General features: G+C 42.8%; 1 protein-coding gene across 10 annotated transcripts in view; it reads right to left on the reverse strand.

Moving 5' to 3' along the window:
- Cobl (cordon-bleu WH2 repeat protein) overlaps nt 1-26519 on the reverse strand; it is a 228956-nt gene that overhangs the window by 116365 nt on the left and 86072 nt on the right. For 5 of the 10 annotated variants that reach the window (XM_085692229.2, XM_085692224.2, XM_087909190.1 and 2 more), the window contains exons 4-7: nt 24829-25057; nt 22331-22375; nt 18711-18808; nt 15413-15487 (exon numbers count right to left, since the gene is read on the reverse strand). In XM_085692229.2, the coding sequence (XP_085548355.2) occupies nt 15413-15487; nt 18711-18808; nt 22331-22375; nt 24829-25057 (447 nt within the window). The remainder of the gene's footprint in view (nt 1-15412; nt 15488-18710; nt 18809-22330; nt 22376-24828; nt 25058-26519) is intronic. The other 5 variants (XM_087909186.1, XM_087909191.1, XM_087909189.1 and 2 more) reach the window with 3 other exon arrangements.

Here is a 26519-nt window from a genome sequence, read left to right on the forward strand (position 1 = left end):
ATTTTTACATGTAACTAATGGCTCTGCTCTACTTTCCAGCTGCACTGTCTAATGCGACCTGAATTAATAATTGTAAGATTAATAAGAAACAAATCAGTAAGTGGCACTTGTCCTTTAGAGTTAAAACCATTTACGTGCTACCAAATAACTCCAGTGCTCAAAAAAAGCAGGCTGCAATCGGTTGTTGAAGTCAGAAGAGAACCACAAACACAAATAGCAGAGGTAGATTTTGACATAGTCAAACCCGTGTAGATGACTGGAAAGAGGAAGTCAGAATCACTGTTTGGCAGTGTCATTAGATTTACAGTACATAGAAGATAACATTTTAATAGTAGTGACAATGGCTGTATACATAGCTTATGGGAGTTCACGGCTTTTTATCTGCATAGTCCAAACTCCCTTCCCTACCCCAAATTAAAAAATAAATACCCAGGGGAAGATGGAAGAAGAGTAGGACATACTAAATAGGGTCAATACTAGATTTAAGAGAGCATAAGCAGACCACCCCCTTCCTAGTAATATTTAAGTCAGCTATTTTACTTGTTTATATTTTGCTTGAGGCGTCTATTCTGCGTCCAATTATAAAGATTTCTATGGAGGGCAGCCTACATCAGTCAGAAATTTTCCAGCATTCAGACTAGCTCATCTGAACATGACTAAGAGGAGTCACAATGTGTTAAATAAAGAGAGAGTAAGAATGGGAGAAATCTCACAACTTGCATATATACATGCGTGCGCGTGTGCGCACGCGCGCGCGCGCGCACACACACACACACACTGCTTCTATCCCATCTGAGACAGAAATCCATTATGCTAAAAGAAAACAAATATCAAAGTTATCTTAGGAATTACGATTAAATATAATAATTTTACTTCCAAATACTTAGATTAAAAGCCAGAATACATATATTTTAACAATAAATAACCACTATTTTCAAGTGAGGAAGCCAAACGATTCCTTTCTTACACTTTTATTTTTCACATTTTTTTTCCTCCTTTCAGGAAAAAAAAAAACTCCCCAAAATATCCATGAAGTAGTTATTGTTCAAATTTACCAAATTAGTTCAGTGCGAAACTCAGTGAATCCCTGAAAGCTTTCCAGAAAGTTCATCCTGGCTCCACCCCAGAAGAAGACTTCCAGCTCCTCCAGGGAAGCCATGACAAGGTGCATCACACAGAAGTGTGCAGGTTTATGGGAGGCCAGCCTTCAAAGGAGGCATGCTTTCTAGTTACAGGTGCATAGCTTCCCCAACAGCTGGAAGCACTCTTAGCAGTGACTAGGGAGTCATTCTGACTGTGATGACGCAGGATGTCCTTCTGTACATGTGCTGCTTTTATTGGTTGATAAATAAAGCTGTTTTGGCCAATAGCTTAGTGGAGTACAGCCAAGCAGGAAATCCAAACAGGGATAAATGGAGAGAGTAGGTGGAGTCAGAGAGACGCCATGTGGCTGCCGGAGGTGGCAGGTGCCATGTAGCTGCCCAAGAAGCAAGAGGTAACAAACCACAAGTATCATGGTAAAATCCAAAATAATAGATATGGGTTAATTTAAGCTATAAGAGCTAGCTAGGAATATGTTTGAGCGATTGGCCAGTGTTGTAAGTAATACAGTTTCTGTGTGATTACCCAGGTCTGGGCATCTGGGAAATGAACGAGCAGTTTGCATTGTGTAAATGTAAATATAATTTATTGCTTACATTGTGACACGGAAAGAATTACTTCATCTTTCTCACCACACAGTGGAGGTCATATACGAAGCAATAGGTCCTATGTTCAGCCTGTCTCCGCATGCATGTTTTCAGTAGGAGCCATTAAAAACCACCCTTTATATACATATATACATCCCAGGTGCATGCTCACACATGGGCACACACATGTACACCATGGCCAAAGTTAAACATGTAGGGTGAGCTTGGTAATCACAAAACAATATGGCTGAAGAACTGGACACTTTACTTCATAGCTTTTCATCTCTGTTTCCTTTAAACTCTTCTACACTTGAGCTGGAAGCCCAAATGTCCCCTTAAAAGTTGGAGTTTCCCTCAGGATTCTCATGGAATTTCAGAGAAGAGTTGATCTTATGTGTCCAGGCTTTCCTCCTCTCTCACTGGGAGCAAATTACATCAGTGAGGAAGTAGACGGCCAGCATGTAGGATGGACTTCCATCACAGTACCATTACCTCAGGCCCACAGCATCAGAAAAAACTCAGTCTGTGCCAGTGAGGGTCATGCCTGTGTGCTCAGTGCTGCAGGGGGAGGCTGACCGATTTTCTGCTTCTCACTGTTTATCATTTCCTTCAAAGGTTTCCCCATCCTTCCTCCCTCCCGTTCTCCCCCCATGTCTCCCTTCCTCCCTCATCTTTCTCCCCATCAATACTAATTGGTTTTATTCCATGAATCAAGACCTGACATAAACCATTACTTCAGAAGAGCTGATTACTTTACATCACGGTGATTATATGTTCTCTATGCTGGAAAAGTGCTGATGGAAAATATAAAAAGTCGAGCTATGAAAAATATCTATGATGTAGCAGAGATGTTGCCTTTATTCAGCTATCTCACAAGGTATCTTTGTATGGAAACATCATATTATACAGAAAAAGTTATATAATTTCCATTTATCAGTTAAATAAAGAAAAGGAGTCCTCATTTGTTAAATTATCAAAAAAAAATACCTTGTAATGTTTATGGATACCTGTTCAAGAATAAGTGTTTCAAAATGGTTCTTACCCCAGGTGGGGGAATGGAGCTTCAGAGGGGTCATGACCTCAGGGAGGGGAGCATGAGATGGGATAGGCTTAGAGGGCAACAGCATTTGTATCTCCTGTGTTTCTCGGAGATTAAGATAAATACAAATACAATACAATACAATATAATATTATATTGTATTATATTATATAGCTAAAGATTAAGCCCCGTGAGCCTTGCATGAAGGCAGCTCAGTATGAATTGGGGGCTAAGGTCATTTCCAAAACACAGAAGGACCCTCAGTTGCAGAGTGGAGTCCTGAGTGCAGGAGTTGGATGCTGTGTACCTTCAAGACTCCCCAGTCATGAGTCCACAGCCACGGTAAGAGACAAGGTCAACAAGGGACTCACTTAAGATGGAAAAATCAATAAAACATAATTTAAGTTGGAAGTCACAGCAAAGGCTGGCCAACAGGGAAGGGAATGTAACGCAAACGGAGCAGCAAGGAATTCTGGGTCTTTTCAAGATGCTCTGGGCATGGAGACAAATGTCAAAAGATACCTGGTCCAAGGTCCTAAACAACAAGATGTGATCTCATTCCAGGGCTGCAAAAAAGCAGGGGCCAGATGCTCCCAGGCAACCCATAACTGCAAGACCTCTCCTATTTGCTTGCTAAGCCCAGGGAGAAAGTAGACAAGAGAGTTGGCACAAGAGCCAACACCTGACAGCTTCAGGAAGAAATAACTCATTGTGGAGAAAGCACATGAGATCATAAGAATGTGCAAAGCCCAGCTGGCCAAGTGCCAACCGGTCAACATTCTCAGGGTACAAACTGAAAATAAATCCAGGGGGTTAGAACAAGGGAGCAAGCGGTCTTAGAGAGCGCAGGTGTTCAGCAATGAGTAGAACAAAGACTCTACAATTATTTGAAAGGACATACCCAGGAGGAAATGACAGTCTAGAAAGCCTGTCTCCATACAGATCTAGATCAAGGCACAAGCCAAGCTGCACAGGAAGAGATGAGGTTGAAGAAACGAGGAGGGCCCAGGAAGACTCACACCCTTCCTAGGCAGCCAGACCTCCAGGGCTCCAAGCCAAGGAGGCTGCAGACAGAACCTCTCCAGACGTTAAAGGGCTGTACCAGGACCACAAACCCCAAAATCAGGAGGTGGCTACAGACTGTGCTGGGAGTTGGGAACATCAGCCTTGGCAAGGTGATGGCACAGAGCTGTGCCACCGTGTGCTGTTCTGTGTGCTCCCTGAAGGTCAGGTGACCTGACGGTGGGCCACAGGTAGAACAGTAGACAAAGGAGGCAAAGAACATCCTAGCTTTCTGTTTAGGCATAGAGAACACAGAACTGCCACTTCCTGGATGGAAATGACCATGGGTTCATTGCTCTGCAAGTCACCCCTCCCTAGCATCTGAAGCAACTTAAGCCAGTCAACATGGAGCCAAATGAGAGTCTAGTTTTGTATCCATCTGTTAAAGAATAGGGAGCGAACTAAGGATGTGAGAAACATCAAATCACACTTAGAGGGAACAGAGAGAGGAAATCCGTGTGTTGAGAGGGACATTTTCTACTCCCAGCAACCCTACAAATATTGTGCTGGCAAGAAGTTTAAAGTCTGTGCATCCTTCCAAGCCACTGTCATGTACAAGCATGGGGTGAAGAGATGGGAAAGAAAGAGAAAAGCTGAATGGTTTGAGCATGGCAAGGAAAGCTTGATGGGAAGTCTCAAAGGTGAAGAGGAACACCTGAGACCATGGTGAAGTCCTGGCCCATGTGGCCACTGAGGGCCATGTCTGGGTCCACGGTCATGAAACAGCAGGGGTCTGTGTTGATGTCACCACTAAAGGCCATGTGGACTTCTCTGGTCTAGACTGTCTAGACCAGAGACCTGGGACCATGTTGATGTCCAAGAGCTGCATAGAGTTGGCCCCACCCCTCACCAGCTTTGGAACCTGTACCTTGCCTGGGCAGAATAGTAGAAGTGGCCCTGGTGGTATGGGTAAGGTGGCCCTGAGTGTTTGAGCACAGGAAAATGGCCCTGCCCCTTGCTGCTTGTGGCACTGAGTGAACTAGCCAGGCCATGCTGGAGAGCTCTCTCTGATGTTGAGGATGAGGGAGAGTTGGCAGGCTGACCAACCCAGCTACCACCCAGGCCTAGAACTAGGGCTATGAGTTGGCTCACCCCAACATCCACCTTATATGTGAGCTGTTGGAACATGTGAAGGGGTGGTCCTGCAGATCCAAAGCCCCAGGATCTCCAATGCACAAAGGATACCCAAGATGAGTCCCAGTGTGGGCCCATGATTGATAGTGTAGCAGAAGCCGAAGGACTCAAACCAGACAGATGACTCATGGCAATGAACACTCGCAAGTAATGATGTGTGGGTCTACTGTGTGACTCACCGTATGCTGACTCACTACAGCTTTCATGAGGATTTCTTTTCTTTTAAATTTTTTTTTGTGTTTTGTTTTGGAGGGGGGATGTTGCAAAGGCAGAGTGTGGATACAAAGAGATGGGGAGATGAATAGGAACAGGGTGCATGATGTGAAATCCACAACAACTCAATAAAAAAGAGTTAATGACTGTCAAGCAACAGGTTTCTTTAAGGTTCTGTTATGTATTTCAAGCTAAGCATCTGCAATTCCTGGATGTGGAGTATGCCTGAAAGCCCATGACTTAGCTCTTAGAACCTAGTAGGAGGTGCTGGAACCTTCAAAATGGGGGACTAATGTAAAGATCACCGAAGGAACAGCCTTGGTAGGGACATCTGAATCTCATCCTCGTCTTTCTTGGGTTCCTGACCACCATGAGATGACCCACCTTCTCAGTCACACACTTCCCTATAATCTGCTATCTTACCTAAGCCCAAAAGCAACAGGTTAATTAACTATGAATAGAGACCTCCAAAATGTGAGCTAAGATAACCTTTTCTTAGATGTGTATGTGGTGGAAGGGTGACAGAGAGAGAGCGAGAGAAAGCATGTGTGTGTGGTGTGTTTGTGGAGATGGCACCCAGGATCATGCACACAACAGGACAGGCTGGTGCTCTATCATTAAGCTATATTCCAGATTGACTTAGATACTTTTCTTTCTAACCTTACCATGTAAACGTATGGGCTTGCATGCAGACAATACACATGGATGGCAGGCAGGTATCGTCCTCTATTGCTCTTTACCTTATTTTTTGGGACCTGGTCTCTCACTGAACTTGGAGTTCACTGAGCCCCGGGATCCTCCTGTCTCTGCCTCTCAGTGCTGGAATTACAGGCACACATCGTCACACTTTCTCCTTATCCTCCTTCCTTTTCAAGTGGGTGCTGGCAAGTCTGAACTCAGTTTTTTTATGCCTGTGAGGCAGATACTTTCCCCACTAAGCCATCTTCCTAGCCCCATCTTAAGCCCCTTTGCTTCAGTAACAGATGCTGATGAACGCAGCATCTCTAATTGGACAATTAGAAATCTAACAAGCGCTGACATTCCAAATGTTTCGGGTGTTGACATGATGCTTATGTTTCCCATTGTGAAGCCCTTCAGATCTTGAACTTCTGAATTAAGGACTATCAGCGGGAAAGCCAAACACAAATGCTGCAGATACTTCTTGTGTCAAGTATTTTGGACAAAGGGCACTAATTTGAACTTTCACTGCAAATACTTCAGGAGAAAAAAAACCTCTGACGCTTTAAATATAAATGCCTCTCTGGCAGCTCCCCCATTGGCCCTAGGAGGGGCATAATACGACTATTTTATTTTAACATAATTTTCCGTTTATCTGTTTCATGGGGGGGCACAGAGGTGGAGGTTGGACAGAGGACAATCTGCAGGAGTCACTTCTTTGTCTATCATGTAGGTCCCAGGAAATGAACTCAGGTCATCTTACTTGACAGCACGTGCTGTCACATGCTGAGTCGTCTCATCAGGCCAATGTGAACATTATAATTACTATTTTTCAGAAGCACAGAAAGAAAAAAAATATTTGATAGCTACTCTCAATTGCATACTGAGGTCTATATACCTCCAATGTATAGAAGTTTTACAACGGAATCACGGGAAAAGAAACACAAAACTGAGCTGATTTGCAATGAATTTGGTACTTGTTTCTGGCAGGAACAGGAATGTGCCCTTCTGGAAATCATCGGAGGAACAGAGTCTTGTGAAAGCCACAAACTTCCCATATTCGTTGATTCACTAATTCTCCTGCTAGATACATTAAAATAACAGCTGCCTGGTGGTGGTGGTGCACGCCTTTAATCCCAGTACTTGGGAGGCAGAGACTCTCTGTGAGTTCAAGGCCAGACTCAAGGTCTACAAGAGCTAGTCCCAGGACAGGCTCCAAAGCTTTAAAAAAAAAAAAAGCCAAAAATAAATAAATAAATAAATAAATAAATAAAAGTTGCAACAACAAACATTCCAAATGAAAACAGTTTTGGAGACAACGGTGGCATAGCATGAGTGAGATGCTAACAGTAACAAGTGACAGATACTTGAACTTTATCAAGAAATGACCAAGAGCCTGCACCGCGCTATTTTCTTAAAGATGCTGGGTGGTCAGGTAACCTCGGGTGCATGGGGGGGTGGGAGGGTTGATGGAAGGGGAGAGGGTTAGAGAGAAGGGAGTAGGGGAGGAATGGGGAAAGCTCGGTGGCCTGGGATGGGGCGGGGAGGGAGGAAGGATGAATATGGGATCAGGGAAGAATATATTTCAACTAAGGGAGTCATTTTAGGGTTTACAGGAGACTTGATTATATATGGGATCCCAGGTCCAAGGAGAGATCCCCCAGATTGTTCTCTGGACAGAGGAGAGGGTGCCTGAATCGGCCGTGGACCATAACCATACTGATGTATATTTTGCTTATCACCATAGATCCTTCATCTGGCGAAGGACGGCAATACAGTCGGAGACCCACATTGGAGCACCGGACTGAGCCCCCCGAGGTCCAAATGAGGAGCAGAAGGAGGAAGAACATGAAAAACGAAATCAGTACTGCGAGGGATGCTATCACCCACTGATACAAGGGAACGGATCTAATGAGAGTTTACCAAGGCCAGTTGGACTGGGACTGAATGAGGAGGTGATCTAACCAGATTCTCGGAATTTGGCCGGATTCTCTGACTGTGGCTGGCCCGAAGTCTTTCTGAAAAGCCATTGACTATGATACTGGGACCTGTTTCCTCTGCATATACTGGATTTTGGGGATCCAGTCTGTTTGGACACTCACCTTCCTGGACCTGGAGGGAGGGGGAAGGAACTGGAACTTCCCACAGGGCAGGAAACCCTGACTGCCCTAAGGGACGAAGAGGGAGGAGGAGAGGGAGTGGGGGGAGTGGGAGGGTGTTGGGAAGAGGGGCAGAAATGGAAACTTTTATAATTTAATAAAATTTACAAAAAAATAAAGAAAAGAAAAGAAAAGGAAAAAAAAAGATGCTGGGTGGTGGTGATTTTGAATCTGCCCAACACAGGGAAAGACAGGGCTCTATGAGGTCAGAGGACGGTAAGTGCTTAAATCACAATCCAAATTCAAACAGACATAACCCAGAATCATTTTCCTTTCTGTGCTGCAGACAGAACCCAGAGCCTGGCGTGCAAGGCAATGGCTTCCCACGGAGCTGGACTCCCAGCTTCCTCTGAGCCTGGCAGGCAAGGAAATGGCTTCCCACGGAGCTGGACTCCCAGCTTCCTTTTACGGAAGAGCATCCAGCCTTTTTCACTATGAAGATAGCAGGGCAAACATTTAAGAACGTAATTTTAAATGGGGGAAGGGGAGAGCAAACCTGCAGCTCCCTGTGTACATTAGAGTGGCTCTATTACTGAGAGAGGCGCGAGGTGACAGGAAACGTTGGAGACTAGAAGCGTTGACATGATTCCCAGTCTACTCATGCACATATGAGCAGCACCAACTGGACTCAGTGGAAAATAAAGAAAAAAACCAAAGGGAAACATTAAGTTGAGGAGAGAGACATAGTGTTGTGATCTTGGAGGAGTTAGAGCAATGGAAACGATCAGAATATACTGCATGCATGCATGAAATTCCCAAAGAATAAATAAAAATACACTTTTAAATTGCCATCTGCTATTCATCTTACAATATTGAATATATAATGTAAAGATACAGACTATACAAAATTGATTTCTAGCAAAAGTTAGTTCTACCCTAAAAGCACATTGCTCAGCCCTCGGGGTATATTTTCTTATTAGCAATTTGTGAATGTTCCAGAAACAGCCTTCTTGAGCATTTCCAGGCTAGGGCACGGCTGATTCCTTGTACTTGTGGGAACACTGACACCCTGTGGCAGAGCCAGCACCACACACTTGCTTCCAGCAGCCTCTGGGAGCTCATTGTCTTCAGCCTGGTACCAGAGGGAAGGAAGAGAGGCTGCAGAGCATAGGAAATACGGCAGGATTTCCTTAAGATGATATTTCTAGTGTCATTTCCTAAGATGTCCTTGTGTCCATGGGCTTCCTTCCTATTTTCTGGAGTCCTAAATGGCTGGGTTTGTGGGCAAAGACTACGGGGAGTTAATGAGGGCTTTGCATATGGGATCCACTGCCAAGCCACAGCAATTCCCCTGGGGTTCCTTCTCCCCAGGGGAATCAACGCCAAGGTACCAGTTTTCCTCACGACCCCTACAGGGCAAGAAAATAAACTGCCTCTAGTTCCAATTTTACGTATTTATGTTTTGATCCCTGGTTCTTTAACTCGTTCATCAAAATGTCTTTGAGTTCACAGTAGCAAGACATCAGTATCAATGATAATGAATTTTAGATCGATGTACTTACAGGAATTTTCTTTTTTAAAACAAACAATGGGGCCTAGTAAAGCTAGCTTATTTCCCATGGTTAATTCTAGAAAGGTCAGTATGCCTTGCTCAGTGTACCTTAGCTAATGACATGTCCTCTAAAGCACATTCCCCCCACAAACATAGTAAGAGGAGCGTCCTGGAAAATGTGGGAGTCCAAGAAAATCATTTGAAGCCATTAGAAAAGTACTGGGTATATTTAATTTGATTCAAATAGCAAAGGAAGCTAAATCTTGGAATAAGGTAAACTTCCGCCTATGGGAACTGAATTTTCCTGAGAAGTAGGTTATCTGGACTATCTAAATAGATGTTTTTTTTTTTGTAGTTTGTTTGTCTCATAGATATGATAACCTTACAGCTTCTCAAGAGAAAAAGAAGCAGTCATATCTGCAATCCCTCTGATAAGGCTCTACTCAATGGCATTCAGCATTTCAGAAGGCTTCCTGGTGGTGGAGTTGAGTGAGCCCTGCAAGGCTAATCCTTACACCCTGCTCTCCTGAAGCAACTGTTTTACAGCTGAGGAAGTGAAGATGGACAGGCTCCCCTGTTGGGCTGGAATCTAAGGCTCATTTCCTGACCTTGAGGGAGGTACTAGTCCTCGGGTCTCACAGAGACTTGACCCAACCCCCTCCCACCCTCACACTTCTGACCTTGAGGTAGGTCCTTGTCTGGAGTCTCAGGGAGACTGGCACTACCCCGCCCCCTGTCCCTACTCACTCATACACCTCCTCCTGGGGCTGGAAAAGTTATATAAAGGCACAGAGCAGCCCAATGGCAGAAGAGTCCTCACCTCCCAGCCCTTACAGCAATACTCAGTCCTCTATGGGGCCTAGAAGTAGAAGAAATCAGGAGATGGAGTGCTTGCCATTTATAACTGGGTCTACATACTGGGAGTCTCTCAGTCTAAACGGTTCAACTAGAAGGAGGAATAGCTGTCTTCGATCCTTCAAAACAGAACATACGAAGACACGAAGAGCCCCTGTGACTCTGACCGCTGATGCAAACCTGATCCTGCCCTCTGGTCAGTTTAAGGGTGTACCTCCAGGCTAGAAGACAACAGCAAAGTGACAGGAAATGGTAGCGCCGTGTTCTTAAGGAATGTTGTGCCACCTGTACACTTGGCAAGCAAGAGATCATATTAAACACCCACAAAGGATTCAACGAGTTCAACAGATTGGATCAGTCATCCACCGCTGGAAATAGGGTTTCTCTGTGTCTGCAAAAGGAAGAGTAACCAGATCATAACACTAAGCTGAGCACTGAGGCCAGGCAGGGCTGGGGTAGCAGCTTAGGTCACCTGCAGCCACAGTCACTGTTTTACTACATGTCACCATGTCTTAGGACTTGAATTATGTTAAAAAATCAGTGGTTGACCTCGCATATCCAGGCTTCATTTACAGACTTTGTTTTACATGAAGAATAATTACCACTATTTTTTTTTCTAGTGGAAAAATATATATCCCAAAGAACACTCCACGTCAGTAGGTAACGGTCATTTTCTTACCTTCACTGTTCTGCCGTAAATCATACTGAATCATGGTTGTTTAACCTCTCACTCCGCCACTGAGGGGCTTGTGGGTGTTGTTTAGCTCTTGCTATTACAAATAATGTCATAAGAAATGGCCTCCTAGATCACCACAGACTCTAACAAAGGAGATTTTATGATGAATTTCTAAAAGTAGAATTTCTGTGGCAATGAATAATAAATCTACTTATAGCTTGGCTAGATAGTATCAAACCCCCACTTGAAATGCTAAAGCATTTTACTTTCTGCTTAGTAACACATTTAAGAGTCTCACAGAGGCCACTGACACTGGGACCAGGATTTATTCCTAGTGCTTGAACTGGTGTCTGGGAGCCCATTCTCTTTGGAAGGACACCTTGCTCAGCCTAGATATAGGGGGAGGGCCTTGGTCTTGCCTCCAAGTGAAGTGTCAGACTTTGTTGACTCCCCATGGGAAGTCTTACCCTTTCTGATGAGTGGATGGGGGGTAAGGTAGGGGTGAGGGTGGAGTGTGAGGAGGAGAGGGAGTGGGAACAGGGATAGCTACGTAAAATGAGAAAAATTGTATTATTTTTTTTAAAAGCATAAAAATAAATGTTATGATAGCCCCCAAAAGAGTACCCACAGATTAGCCAACACAAGTGATAGACAAACTTCAAAAATTTTGCCATCTCATAGATAATCAGAGTTTTCAGGAAGTGTAATCAGTATTTCTCACGACTAAGCTATGCTCAGTCATTTCCATACCACATACACCAGTTTTCTTTCTATATCATCCATGCATTCCCATCTGTGCATCAACTTCAGTCTGCCCTCTCTATTCTAAGTGTCCTCTCCCATGTGGTATGTGGAGTTTTACAGATTTAATACAATTCTCATACTCACACCTTCCCCCTCCTCTTTCTCCTGGATTGCTTTCTTATGCCTTGATTCTCCTCCATCCTGTCATTCAAGATGGTTTCCCCCACCGTCCAAGTTATCCAAGTTCTCATTAGCACATCTTGAGTTTGAGCCACAGGTAGAAAATTATTCACATGTTTTCTGCCGGTCACATGCCTGGTTTCAATACACTCACTTAGATTTTGATCTTTGGATTTGCTGTGCATGCTATAAAACATGCACAATTTTTATTTTTCTTCATGGTCATTTCCAGCCGCTCTGCTGCTGAGGGCTGGCTGTACCTCATTCCATTTTCCTGGACAGCTGACTGCTATTGTGTCACTATATTACCTGATAGGGTTTTCTTCAGAGCTTCAAACTCTGCTTGAGAAATCAAAGGGTTTTTCAGGTTTTCTTGGCTATTCCTGTTTTGTTTTTTTTTAATTTTTCCAACTAAACTTTATAATTAACTTAATTAGTTCTAAAATAAAACTCAACGGAAACAATGGTACTAAATCCGTCTGTCCATGAATATGGCCCCTGCTTCCAAATAAACAGTTCTACTGTTACATACATGTGTAGGATCTTAAAATTTTTTTTCAAAAATGCTTTAGATATTTTATGTGAAGTTTTTGCTTAGGTTCTGCCATCTATGAGTCAACCATCCATCCTTTATCCACTTATCCACCTTGCTATCTACTAAACCGGCCAGCTAGTCATGGGCATCATGACTATGCTCTTATGCTCCTAAGCACACAAAATCGCTCACCCAAATTAGCAATGCTTACTGCAAAATTAAGCTACCATTCAATGATGTAGAAAGAGTTTCTACTTGGTTACATAACAGTCTCAAACATGTGAGATGCCAAGCCCTTGGATATAATAGGTTCCCCACTCATGTATAAGCAGTTTGTTTATTGAATGTGTGAAATATTAGAAGATTTTTTTTGCGACATCTCCTGGATAAAACAAGCTGATGAAAGACGAGCCGAAAAGACTAGTGAGTTTATAGCCATCGAAAGCCGTCCTCTGTTGATTTAAGTCTGTCTAATAGCAAAACAAACACAATGCCTGGCTGACTTGATTAGTTCAGATAGGAACTTACTTAAGATTACAACAGAAGAGGGTGCCTTAAAATCATTACAGAATTCTATTCAGGCTGGACTGATTTGTATGGGAAAAAGCATGAACAAGCGTGTGTCCCTGTTCACCCGGGTTCAGGGGCACTTTCTGGGATTGTATTAAATCCTCAAAACTGCAAACATTCTTACTTGCCAAAAAGAAGTGGCTCCGACAAAGGCGGAAGTCTGGTTTCCACAGCGCATTAATAGGAGGCCATTGAAAGGAGGAAACACTTAAGTTCAGAGCACTAAACTTGTGTTTTCAAGTGCACACGGAGAATTAGTGCATCTCAGCACAGCTGTGGTTAGAGGCAGACGTGACATAATTAACTCGGGCACATATTTATTTATTTCCTTGAATCTAAAAATGTAATCAGGCTTTTGTAACTAAGGTAAATTTGACTTTTTCTTAGGCCAACAATAAGGGCTTCTTGTACCAATTAATTTAGATAACAGGCATTTCCTACCGTCTGAAAGAGCTAACTTTCACTAACCCCAGTCCTTGACAAAAAAAGCAAGCCCAAGGTCATTCTCAAATAAAATTCCACATTCTTAACAACAAGAAAGGACTTGCACTTCATGAAAATGCAAGCCATTAAGAATCTGTTTGCAAAAATTAGTAGAAAGTAAGACTATCACAAAGATTTCAAGACTCACAAACATAAGGTTAGAAACTACTCACTGGTAAAAAGTAAAAAAAAAAAATGGTGAGTGTGACAAGCACTGGATAAATACTGACACGGATTTTTCTTCCTTTACACCTCCCAGAAATCAGCAGTTCCAGGGTGACCACAAATCTGATGGCTCCCAAGTTTGGGCCATGAACAAATTTGGAAGACAATTTGTTTACTTTTGGTCATAGGTCACTGTGCCTTGGGGCGCGTTGTCTGGAAAGACATCAAAGAAGTAAAAGGCGCTGATGTGACAAAATCGCTCTACCCTTACAGACTATTTATAGAAAACACTCTGGAGTTTGTATCAGTGAATATGGAAAGATGTGCTGAATTAATACTGAGGCTTTTCTGGGTAAGTGGAATAGGTGAAAGACAATTCATCTTTCACTTTATGAAGAAATGTCTTTGCACTGGGTGGTGGTGGCGCACATCTTTAATCCCAGCACTCGGGAGGTAGAGTCAGGTGGATTTCTGTGAGTTCGAGGCCAGTCTAGTCCACAGAGTGAGCTCCAAAGCAGTCAGGGCACTGTTACATAGAGAAACCCTGTCTCAAAAAAATAAAAGATAAAAAAGAAAAAGAAAGCAATGTCTTTGCAAGAAAAATTTACTTCTCATGTTTAATGATTTGTTATCAACAAATGTAATATCGTTATATTATCTTGAAAAATTATAAGTGATAAAAACTTAACCTATGAAAATAGTTTCTAATTTAAAGCTATATAGCCCCAGAAAGAAAATCTTAGATGGCTATTTCTCCACCAGACTTCATTTTATATTGTTATTAAATGTTTTAAATTATAAAGTGCACGATGGAGAGGAGATTTCACATAGTGATCGATGCGAAGCCAAGAGTGGCAATGTAAAATTATTACTGATACAGAAAGTTTGTCCAGGTAATTTGTGCGTACATGTATGCATGTGTGTATATATGTGTGTGCAGGTAAGCATGCGTGTCCACATGTGTGTGGGGGATAATGAATGTGTTAAGTAGAAGCCAGAGGAACACACTGGCTGTCCTGTGTCACCGACCATTTTATTCCTTTGAGACAGCGTCTCTCACTGAACCTGGAAACTTCCATGTCAGCTAGGCTGGCAGGCCAGTGAGCTCCAGGACCTACTCATTCCTAGCCTCCAATCTGGGGTTACAGGCACACAAAGCAGCCATACCTGGCTTTATGTGTGGGTGCCAGGCACTGAGCCATCTTCCTCTGCCCTATCTAGATACATTTTAGAGGTAAAAATGTTTTTAGTGAAGATGTCGGATCTTCACTAAAAACATTCAACATATAAGCACGTATATGATGCAATGCATGATACTGTTTCAGGTATTTGAAAATTATAAGGAAACCTTCTAGATGCCGACTATGAAATGTGGGTAAAATGGAATTTGAGGAGATTCCTTTCCTGGTTCTGTGCACAAAATGTAGTTGGAGAGCTTAATAAATGCTAGCTCTGGGTAGCCAGTGGCTATAAACAACCAGCCTACTCCTGGTAGTATGAGAAAAACTTCAGAAAGTGTAAGTTCACCTAATCTAATACAGGGTTCTCCTGCCCCGTGCTTAGCGGAATAGAGAAGAGAAGCCTACATACCGAACATTATCCAAATAAGTACGAGCAATGACCCGCAGCCACTACAGAAACCAAGCAGAGGAGCAAACGGAGGCTGATGTTCAGTTTTGTTATTGGCAGTGAGAAGTCGCGCCTGGCTAGCAGAAGCACACACTGAATCAAGTACTCACGTTCAAGTCACCTCCAGACGCTGACTTCAAGGGGTCCTCATCACTATCTGCACCCGACAGCCCGAGATGCTCAGCCTAGAACACAGACATGCACCCTACCGTCAACTCCAGGGAAAATAAGCTTCAAGGAGAGCAGGCATCCTTAGCAGCTATTAAGGCCAAAACACTGGCACGGCAGGGCCAAGCCCCAACAATGGAGAGTGCAGAGTCCACAGCCATCCCTTCACCTTATGAAATGGAATGCTGTCTGAAAATAAATCCTAACCAAAGCACTTCCTCGCTCCAAATTCACACTGTAGAGTCCACAACTCATGGGAACAAGGTCCCCCTTTCCTTTTTCGCTTTCCTGAATGCATTTCTTCACTTTAGAAAATACTTAATTTAAAAATAGTAGGGGCCATGAACTGACAAGTTAGGCCAGCAAATCAACTGATTAACTAGGTCTTGAAGATTTCCCAGTTTTAATCTCTGCACAGTTAATGAACTGAGTGTACACAGAAACCATTTATCAAACAGCTAATTCCCTTTCTATCCATAAAAGGCAAACAATAATGCATCACCAGCCACACGATCAGGTAGGGAGAGCTAATTAGAAAATTCAATTTCCTGACTGCCTAATGAGAATCAGGGGACATGACTCAAGAATTCACAATTTCGATTATATCTTAAGATGACACTTGGGTATGTTTTGAAAACAATTGGTTTAAGAAAATAAATGATGCCAAAGTCATACAAAATTGGCAAGCATTAATAACTAAAATATAAAACATTGGACCAATGTTATGTCCCTCACTTCCTTGGATCAAAATTATGTCCCTTTAAGGTATATACTTTATTGACATTTTCTGGACATAACATTCACTCACCTATATACACCTAATTCTTTCTTTCTTAACAGCAACATACTAGAATATAACTTCAGTTTGAATGCTTTTGTAAGTCCCCATTCTCAGATTTTATTCTGTACTGAGACATGTATATGCCTGTCTGTAATCATATCACAGGATTTGAAGAATCATTTTAAGGTTACTTCACATGCTTTCTGTAGATAAGGAAATAGAAAGTTTTGCTAAGCATTATACAACGTGAATGAGTTATTAACATTAACTTAGAAAGGTGTTCATTTTAGCATTTATTAATGCTATAACTGACTGAATTACAAAGGCACAAGTTGCTTGACCATATTGACCTGTATAATGCGATGATAATTCTTCTCTCCCAGGTCTTTAGGGACAATAGGTAAGGAAGTATTTAGCATGCAAAAACCTCCAACTATAACAAGAAGAGAGTCAAAGTGCTAGGAAGTGTAGGCATCAGACAAACACACATACATACACCGAGTGGGTAACCCAATAAAGACAGGCTGAGCCAGTGGAGGTCTAGAGCAAAATATATTTAAATAAGGCGGTAATAAATGAAAGATGAGGTATATAGAAAGTGAAAAATGACTTGGAAGTCCAAGACAGAAAAGATGAGGTACTTATATGAACAGAGCAGGTTGTACCGCACTGCCTTTCACTGGCAGTCAAGGGTTCCTGGTGTCTGCCCCTTTCTAATTGTCAAAGGTTATATGGTTGTCTCTAAACCTCAAGCTTTGGTGGATGTCTTACTGGCTAAACCAAGTGTATCTTCCGGGGTTTGCCTCACAGAATGAGGGAATTGCAGAATCAGCTAGATCTAAGGTGAGGGATGGGGAAAGGTGGTTTCATCATGAACTGGTGACCAAAGGAACAGCAGAAAACGCAGTTCCAGCAAGCTCATCTAAACAGTACCAGGAATAAAAACACAATTAAGAGCCCTAAAGAATTTTGATTCTTTACTTTCATTTATACTAGACATGAGAGGAAAAGAGGCCAGGAAAGGAAGAGGAAGACAAGGAGGAGGGGAGTGAACTACCCAAGGCTAAAAAGATCTCACTAATGAGACATAGCCTGAGCACAATTGTCAAATAACACAGGAAAGCATGGTAAGGAGCACAAAAATAGACAATCATATACCTCATCATTCACAAATCAGAATGAGAAAACCAGCCCAAGGTTTCAGAGGAAAGAGGAAAAGACTGTGAGATCTCTAAAGACATGAGGGTTTTGCTGTTAGAAGTTGGAGTTCTATGCAGCCTATGCTTAGTGGAAGGTATTGGATGCCTCCGTAACTGGACAGGCCCTGGCATCATTCAAGCACACTGGCAAAGCAAGTTATGTTTCTACGTTTTAGCACCATCACCAGCAACCACAGGGAGAATCATAATTCTGGGGCTGCAGGTTAAAGAAGGAAAGAGCAGGAAAAGTCTATGTAGCATAGAGGTACAGGTCTGCAAAGTAAAGCTGGAAGCCTTCCTCACTCTTAAAAAGCCTGTGCCAACTGATAAAGTGGTATTAATATCAGTTACTTATATTGGTCATTTCTTTAATAAAAAAAAACCAACACAGTGTGTGTGTGTGTGTGTGTGTGTGTGTGTGTGTGTGTAGGGGGGTGGAATATGTGCTTCTTACACACATGTGTCTGGTTTTCCACAAGGAGATGGGAGCCCAAACTCAGGTCTTCATGCATGCACAGCAAATACGCTTACTCACAAAGCCATCACTGTACTCTCAACTTTGGACTTTTGAGCCATAATTATTGGCAAAGAACAGATCTTACATGATAGTAAAATACACTTATTAAAAGAGGAGTGTCAGTGTGTCCTTTGCCACGTAGCCAGGCAGTATTTATAATTTTGAGGCTCTTCTGAGTAGTGAAAAGCAACAAAAACAAAAAAAAGTCTGTCACTTTAACTCTTTGTGGTATGACTTTAAGTTATTGTACAATATTACATCTATAATACGCATATAAAGAGTTATTTAATGAAGAGTAAGAAGATCAAAAACAACTTTCCAGGGTTCAACAATTTGATGTCTTGGTAAAAAGGTAGAAAAAATTTAAAAACTATAGAAAACAGGCCAGTTCCAGACAGATACAAATGGAATTGAGTGCAGCCCTCCCAGACTTTCTACTTTAAGTAGGAAGGGAGACTGACCAGGTATACACTTAGTAAGGCCAGACTCACTCATTCATATACCTACGAGCTATGTGCTGAGTCTTGCAGCATGCCATATGAGTGTGGCACCCAGCAGGGTGTGGCTCACCTTGATCTGGGGAGTCCAGGGGTTTGCCACTCTACCAATGACTAAACATCTTTATCTTAAATAACTGCCTGCAGCACAGAGTGAAGGGTCAGGATCGTGGAACAGAATTCTTTAGAAAAATCTCCAGACAGGCTAACACCTTTCACCCCAGAGTCACGCGCGCATGGCACTACCTTACTGCCGCTCCTTTTATTGACTTTGAAAAATCCCAGAAACTTTTTCTTCTCTTTATCTGTCTCATCATTGCCAAGGGATGATTTCCTGAACATTTCTGGAGAAGAAGGAGAAAAAAAAAAAGGTTGTGTTTGTCAGCATTTGAAGCATGAGATTAAGTACTTCACTTCTTAAAGCCTTAACCGAATCCTTTAATCTGTTAGTTCTAAGGAGAAAGTCATCACGATTTCATTCAAAGCCTTCGGTGCTACCTCAAAGCCCTCTGGCCCACAGGAAATCACATGGAGTTCTTACACAGGTTTTTAGTACTAAGGCAGCATTTTCTCTGAGAGTGGCTCGGTCTTTGTGAAGATGAAAAGAAGCAAATCCATGGAAGTTCAGTGGCGATGCTCTTCAAGAGAAGGCTAATGCAAACTGTGTCATTTTACATTGGCTAGCAGCTGCATTTAAAAAGCTTAACTATGATTTTACCTAATCAAAATATTACAATTTTACCACAGTTAATGTGAATGTGACTGATCTTTTGCATGTGCTTTGGTACTGAGTCTGCAAATGCAGTGTTCAACCAAGACTGACAATTATTTTTCTATTGTGGACTGACTGCTGAAGTTCAAAGAGCAAGAGACGGCCTGCTGCTGCTCATATAATACTGCTGCAAGATTTGTGACATCTGAAAAAAAAAAACAGTCTGCCTTACAAGCTATACGCAAGGTTTAAAAATGCTAAATAAAACATGAACCCCGCCCCCCATGCTCTTTCCTAGAACATGGAGGAACAATAAAAGAGATTTGGGTACCATCTAAACCAGATCTCTAGGGATACTGGTTATCATTCTTTCCCCATAATCTTTCTTCTATATTCAATTAAAATTCAGTTCATTTTATTTTACATGTACTAATGTTCCCTACAATGTATGCCTGTGTCCTGCATGCAAGTCTGGTGCCCACAAAGGCCCAAAGAGGATGTCAAGTCCACTGCAACTGGAGTTACAAATGGTTGGGAACAGTCATATAAGTTCTGGGAACCAAACCCAGGTCCTCTGAAAGAGCAGTAAGTGCTCATTGCTATTGAGCTGTCTTCTCTCTAGTTGCAAAATATTTCCTTTTTAAAATTACATTCTCCCATTTGCTTATTTAGGGCATTCACCCTGCCCTTATCTTCCAACAAAATGACAGAGTTGGGGAACGCAAAAAGCAAACAAAACCCAAAACAAAACAGGTAATTTGTGAAGGGTAGAAAGGTCAACTTTCCCAAATCGAATTGCAGGTCAGACCTCAAGACCACTGGAGGAAATGTTTCCGGGTGGGATCAGACAAATTGCCATGAGTATATCAACCCCAAAACATCCATTAATGTTTGTATCTAATAATGTATGGTTTCATTATCTAAGTTAAAGAACATAAAAGTCAATGGATTTTAAAAATTTGTAATGAAATAATACTGTCCATTCAACAAAGCTAAACCCAGGCCCAGTGATTCTTAAACCATACTGCAGGATGCAGATTCTTTGTCCTATTTGGGCAAGCCAGAACTCTTAATGGCATGCTTCTAAGGAGATTAGTGCTCTCTGCATCACACAGCAACCAAAGGACTTGCTCACATGATGCAATTGTACAGATACGCATGCACATACATAATTATAATTAGTCACATCAAAACCATCACTCAGTATAGAACTCGGAAGAATAAAATACCTTATAGCACAAAATAATATCATGTTTATGCATTAACATGTACATTTCCAGAGTATACCGGTTTTTACAATTGAATGGTATATGGCAAGAATGCATTAAAACTGATAACACTGTAGAACCCCATAGACAAACAAGAAAGAAAATATGTTGCTGTCATATAGGCCAAATTATAAAATCCATGAAAATGATAGATTGAAAGCAAGTGAAAGGTTTTGTTTCTTCTTATGAATAGAAAGTGACTGGCCTCAGGACTGAGGGCACCCCATGAAGATGGGTTATGTATGGTCCTGGCACCAGAACCATAGTGTTTGGAGAGGTGGCATCTTATGCCACCTGTCTAACAACTGTATGGTATAGCAGGGCTTCAAAGTTCACACCCCCAACCTGGGCCTCAAACTGATGACATAATTCTAAAGGCTTTACCTATGGATCGATAAGAGGTTCCTGACACAAGACAAACACCACAGAAAGGCGAGAGGTGAGCATCAGAGATCTCTACATTGGCACAGGCAAAGTCTCCCTAGACATCTTGCTGCTCTGCCAGGGCACTGAGCTGTGGACAGACAGATTTCTCTGGAGAGATGTAGTTTCAGAACTGAAATCATTTGGATGATCATGCATGTGAACCTTGTACTTATATTCAAGGCTCACATTTAGTCTCCAAGAAAGCAATCCCTATTTGGACACAGTCAAATGAAGGACACAGTAAGACAAGAGTGAGCTGAGAGGCACAAGAGGAGGAGAAAGTGGAAATGCCTCCTGAATCTAATCCAGAGCACCTCTTTGTCTAGATGCAGGAGGTGGAAATGTAGCAGTTCTATTACCAGAAAAATGCCACCAAACAAGTCCGTGGAAGACAGAACAGGTGGGAGTGCCCACATGGACGTATCATAGCCTGTCCCTAAGGTGCAGGCACAAGGCAGTAAAAGAGGATGTGGTAAATTTTCCTCTCTCCAGTCCCAGTCTGCCTGAATCCCCAATCTCCCAGAACGGCTAAAGCCGTCACGTGTCTTGAGCATTCAGAACAATGGTGTTCCTTAAAGAGAGCGCTCGTGTGTGCGAAATCCTGTTGTTGATGAGGAAGGTCAGCTATGGGTAGGCGAAAAGGACACTTAGCCTCAGCACTCAGGTCACCCATCACACCCTTGGGCTCCACGCAAATGCTGCATTTCCTTTCATTAAATGTTTTTAAAATGAATCATCACTTATTATGTTTTAATAAATATTTTAGCAAAAATGATAAACTTCCTGCCCAATACAGAAACTCATCGGAATATTAACTTTTTAGCATGTATGTTCATATGGGCATGTGTACACTCTAAAAGGCTCATTAAAACCACAATTCATGCATGTTTATGTTTGTATATGCTTATGCAAATATGCACAAATACATGCATGTAAATAGGTGTACTCTCTTCATGTATATGAGAACGTACATGTACATACACAGAGACTTTCTAAATAAGTGCCAAACTTGAACTAACCCTTTGCATACCTATATTCTTATGACACACGGGGTTTAATATCAATCCCATACTGCTGCTGCATACCCTGCAGCATGGAGGACAGACCCGGGCAGGAAGCCCAGAAGTCAGAACAACAGACAAGGCAAAGGGGCCTGGTGTCATTTTAGTACTTCCAGCTGGAGCTCTGAGCCACAGGCTTCCCTGCCTTCAACAGTCTCAGCCATTTCTACGGATTAAAGCAACACAGCAAATTCTCACACAGGTACATTCTTGTCTAGAACAATTGGGAAACTAAAACCTTAAACTGTAACCTCATGTCAGCCCAGCAAGCCCCCATCCCATGCCCGAGGTGCCTCAAGCCAAACTCAGTTCCTCCGGGGTCTGACACACACAAATCACCACCTCCGTGCATCCTCCCATCTGCAGCCATGCAGAGTGCAACCTGTGAGCTCACTGTACCTTGGTAGCTCAGGGAAGGCTCGGACTGCGTTTTGGTCAGAAGAACTGGAAAAGGCAGGCAATAAGAGAATGAGAACAGCGTGGAGGCCGGCAGCAGCCCAGAGCAAAACTCTAACTGCTCCCTCAGCCTCAAGGGTGGGTTACATCACCCACAAAAGTGACAAGGGCATATATAGTCAGAGCTGGCTTCTATCTCCAAGCCTGGACTCCTTGCCCCAGCACAGGCTGCTAGGCCTGCTGTGAGCACAGGGGGCAGCAGAGCCTTGGGAGTCTTCAAGCATGCATCAGAGTCCAGATGGCTGAGGCATTGGCCAACATCATTTAAGGTCTTGCTGCTGTCTCCCCTTTCTCCAGCAGCTGCAGGACTGGGGGAAAAAGAAGGTTACTACCTGCTGCCCACCCTCTTGCAAAGGCACCCCTAGCAGCCCTGCTGATCAGCTTCAAAAGAGAGACGGGTCCTCCCGGACACCCTCTGGAAAATGCACCTTTCTCCTTAGATGTTTCGTGGTTAGCAGGACGAGGTGACAGCATGTGGGGAGACGGTAAGCACAGACATCACACAGGCATGGCACTGGTGAAAGGCTTGACTTTGGGCTGGGAGGGGTCCCCACCACAGGGTCAGGAGATAGATTGTCATGGCAGAGAGTGGGGTATTCTGGGTCTTTGACGTTCTGGTCAAGACCGGAAAGGCTAATTGGGTGCATTTCGTGTTCTGAAGCTCCCCATGGCTGTAGAATGCAAGAGCTGTGTTCAGTGTCCTGGCCCTGCTGAAGGCGTCAGCTTCCATGTCTCAGACACCTGTGAGTGTGGGGCTTCTTTTTAACAGAGAGGCAGACTTAAGAGGACTTTGCCAGGGAACAGTTTTCTTTTTCTTTTATATTAGAAGACACCCCCCCTTAAAACACCCTATAATCTAAGTTTAAATGTAACCAAACAAACAATCCCTCAGCAACTGGATCTGTGCTGCTGACATTGGGAGCACTCCTGTCTGTGTTATTGACACTGGGAGCACTCCTGTCTGTGCTGCTGACACTGGGAGCATTGTTGTCTGTGTTATTGACACTGGGAGCACTCCTGTCTGTGCTGCTGACACTGGGAGCACTCCTGTCTGTGCTGCTGACACTGGGAGCACTCATGCCTGTGCTGCTGACATTGGGAGCACTCCTGTCTGTGCTGCTGACCCTGGGAGCACTACTGTCTGTGTTATTGACACTGGGAGCACTCCCGTCTGTGCTGATGACCCTGAAAGCATTACTGACTGTGATTTTAAAAGATAATGGTTGGAAACTGATGCATGAGGTCCGGAGTTCAGCCTCAAGTACCACAGACATCTGCAGCAATAAACTTGACTGGCTACAATGTTCTAATCTTCAGAGCACCTTTTCCAGGAATCTAACTACTCCATGTACCTTATACTACCTGGAACTAAAACCCTTTCTTCCATGTCAAATGGGGGGATGACCCCAGAATCCCCGGGAGAGGGTGGACTGAGATGAGGCAAAGTATGGACTGGACCCAGAGAAGACACTACGAGCACTGTTTTCACAGCATATTTGCCAATAAAGGAAGACACATTTTTATTAGAATAAATTATCTTAAAAGCTGTATTTGAAAGGCTATAGAAGAACATATAAAAGGCCAACTGCCTACTTTTCAAAGTCCAGTCTATCTGGAGAATAAATAACAAGCGCAGCAGTAGTGTTCTTTGGACCAGTTTTGTGAGGGTCCCCTGCAGGTCATCACAGCTGCTCTGACTTAATGATAGCAACCGCGAGGCCTTGACCAAGGGCAGAGTCCCACAGACAATTGAAAGTCCATCTTCAAACTATAACATCAAGGACTATCAATTATGTTTTTGCCTGACAGCCATTTAACTAAAACTTCAAGCCATTATGTCGGCCGTAAAAATTTGGCTACATATTTCTCTGTGCCGGCATTACACAGGGGCCGCCCCTCATCTACGGCACTGATGACTGTGTTACGTCCACACCGTAGGTGCAGCCTAGGCAATAAACTGTGTAAAATCTATCTGTAGGACTGATCACGGGAACCAGAATTGGTTGATTTCAGAAGATAGTCAATGTTCTTCAGGCAAGTGATCTTAGATACAAGCAGAGGCTAAAGTCTGGGAGCAATGACAACTGGATCAAAACTCGGGCAATGTTGGAAGTGGTCTCTGAGTGGGGAGGTGCACTCCCCCCTCACCATTTCTTCTTATTTGCTAGTACTCGTCAGAGTTCAGAGGAAGTCAGAACTCAGCCAAAGTCATTTGCAGAGGTGTGAGAGAGGAACAGAGTTAGCATCATAGGATATGGCAAGAAGCCAAATTCCTCTTTTGCCTACTTCACTATTGAACAAAAACCGAGGTGCCTGAAGCTTCCCGTACCCATTTCTAGGTGTTGCTATTGAGAGCTGCAAGGAGAGAATACAGGGTTTGTGTTCAAACCTCATGTCCGAGGCACTGTGCATCAGGGTATGCACATCATGGTGAGCCTCACCTCTTCGATTGTCCCACGCATACAGCTCCTTTATCCCTAATTCATTAAGGGACTTGGACAGCTCCAGCTCCTCCCCAGCGACATTGTCCCTGAGCAGAACCACGTGATCTGGGTTGACCTCACACTTTGCACAGATGACTGGCAGAATATTCTGCAGTGGCACCTCAGGGCTCACACGCACGACAGCCTTCTGTGTTCTCAGGTAATTCACTACCAGACGCACGGATTTCTGCAAGAACACACCATACACAAAAATTCTATGATTGCATCTTTCTATAATTGCTTGAATTTCTGTTTTAATTATAGAATTGAGTATAGCAGGACTTTCCCAGCCCCTGGCCATTCTTCCACAAAGTTGGTAGGTTTGGGAGAAAAAAAAATAACATAATGAATACTGAAAAATAAATGTACAGAATATTAGATGTTTGCTAGGATCTCTCTCATAATTAGCAACTACTAAACAATAGGGGAAACTGACCTCAGCGAGGCATTGAAATTCAAATCCTATATGTGTACAACCTTTCACAGATTCTGGTTAGACTTGAGTGCATGAAAGAAAACTCTCTGTAAATGGTATGAATAGTCTTAAGACTAAGTCTCACAAAACAAAAATGCTTGCTTAACAAGTCAAAATATCCACATAAACATGTGAATATATGTTTATATATAAAGGCATTATATACACTATAAGTGTATGAGCTATGTACAGATGTGTGTATATTAAGCCAGAAATATGTTTAGTCTTTTTCAAATACCAGATATAATACTCAGAAAGAAAAACAATTATAAGTAGCTACAGGGACACTAAGTGTCCCATCAGGAACCTGTAGGAGTCCAAGCTTCATGCGGACTACTTCTACTTCCGTTCATGCTCACTGCTCTCCACAGGGTGCAAAGACCTTGCAAAGGTCAAGGTAACTTGTGAGAAGCATGACAGATAAAGGTCTTGGTCCCCTTGAGCTCTGAGTGGCAGGCTTGGTGGACTTAATGAACTGTAAATTAGGGCGAATATGGGGCACTGCTCCCGCCTGGGTTTCTCCAAGAGGAACCACACACATAACCTGGACTTAACTCTTGGTGGAGTCTAGGCAGTTAAGAAAAGCCACAGGATATGAAAAAGTCCTTTCTCTATGAAGTACTGCTTTTGTTTGAAGTATAATTGAGATTCTCTCACAGATTTAGTATGGAAGGCACCAATTACATGTTACTAATCATTAAAAACTAGAAATTAACAGGAGACAAATTAATGGCCCAACTGCCAGTTTTGAAAGCAAGAAAGCTGAGTATATCTCCCAAGAATCTGATCCAGGTAGTACTACCTTAACTAGAGCCTAAAGACCATCCTTAAAACCATATTACAAAGCACTCTAAGAATTTGGGATTAATTTTACTTGATAATTTATGGCTGCAGTAAAATGACAACTAAGATATTCCCTGAACACAGCAGTCTAAATATTCCTGAAAACAGCAAAACAAACTTTAAATAATATATTTTGATCATATTCTTTCCTCTCCCCCAGCTCCTACCAGATCCAATCTACTTCCCAACCCATGCAACTTTATATGCCCTGCCTGCTCTCTCCTCTCTCAGTACCAAAAACAAAAAGCAAAAATTAAAAATTAAAAATTTCCAAAGGGCCTCTCCTTTCTCTCACTCCCAGACAGTAAACTCTTTTATGGAGCTCTGACTC

This window comes from Myodes glareolus, chromosome 8, assembly GCF_982192425.1.
Source record: "Myodes glareolus chromosome 8, mMyoGla1.1, whole genome shotgun sequence".
Lineage (NCBI taxonomy): Eukaryota > Metazoa > Chordata > Mammalia > Rodentia > Cricetidae > Myodes > Myodes glareolus.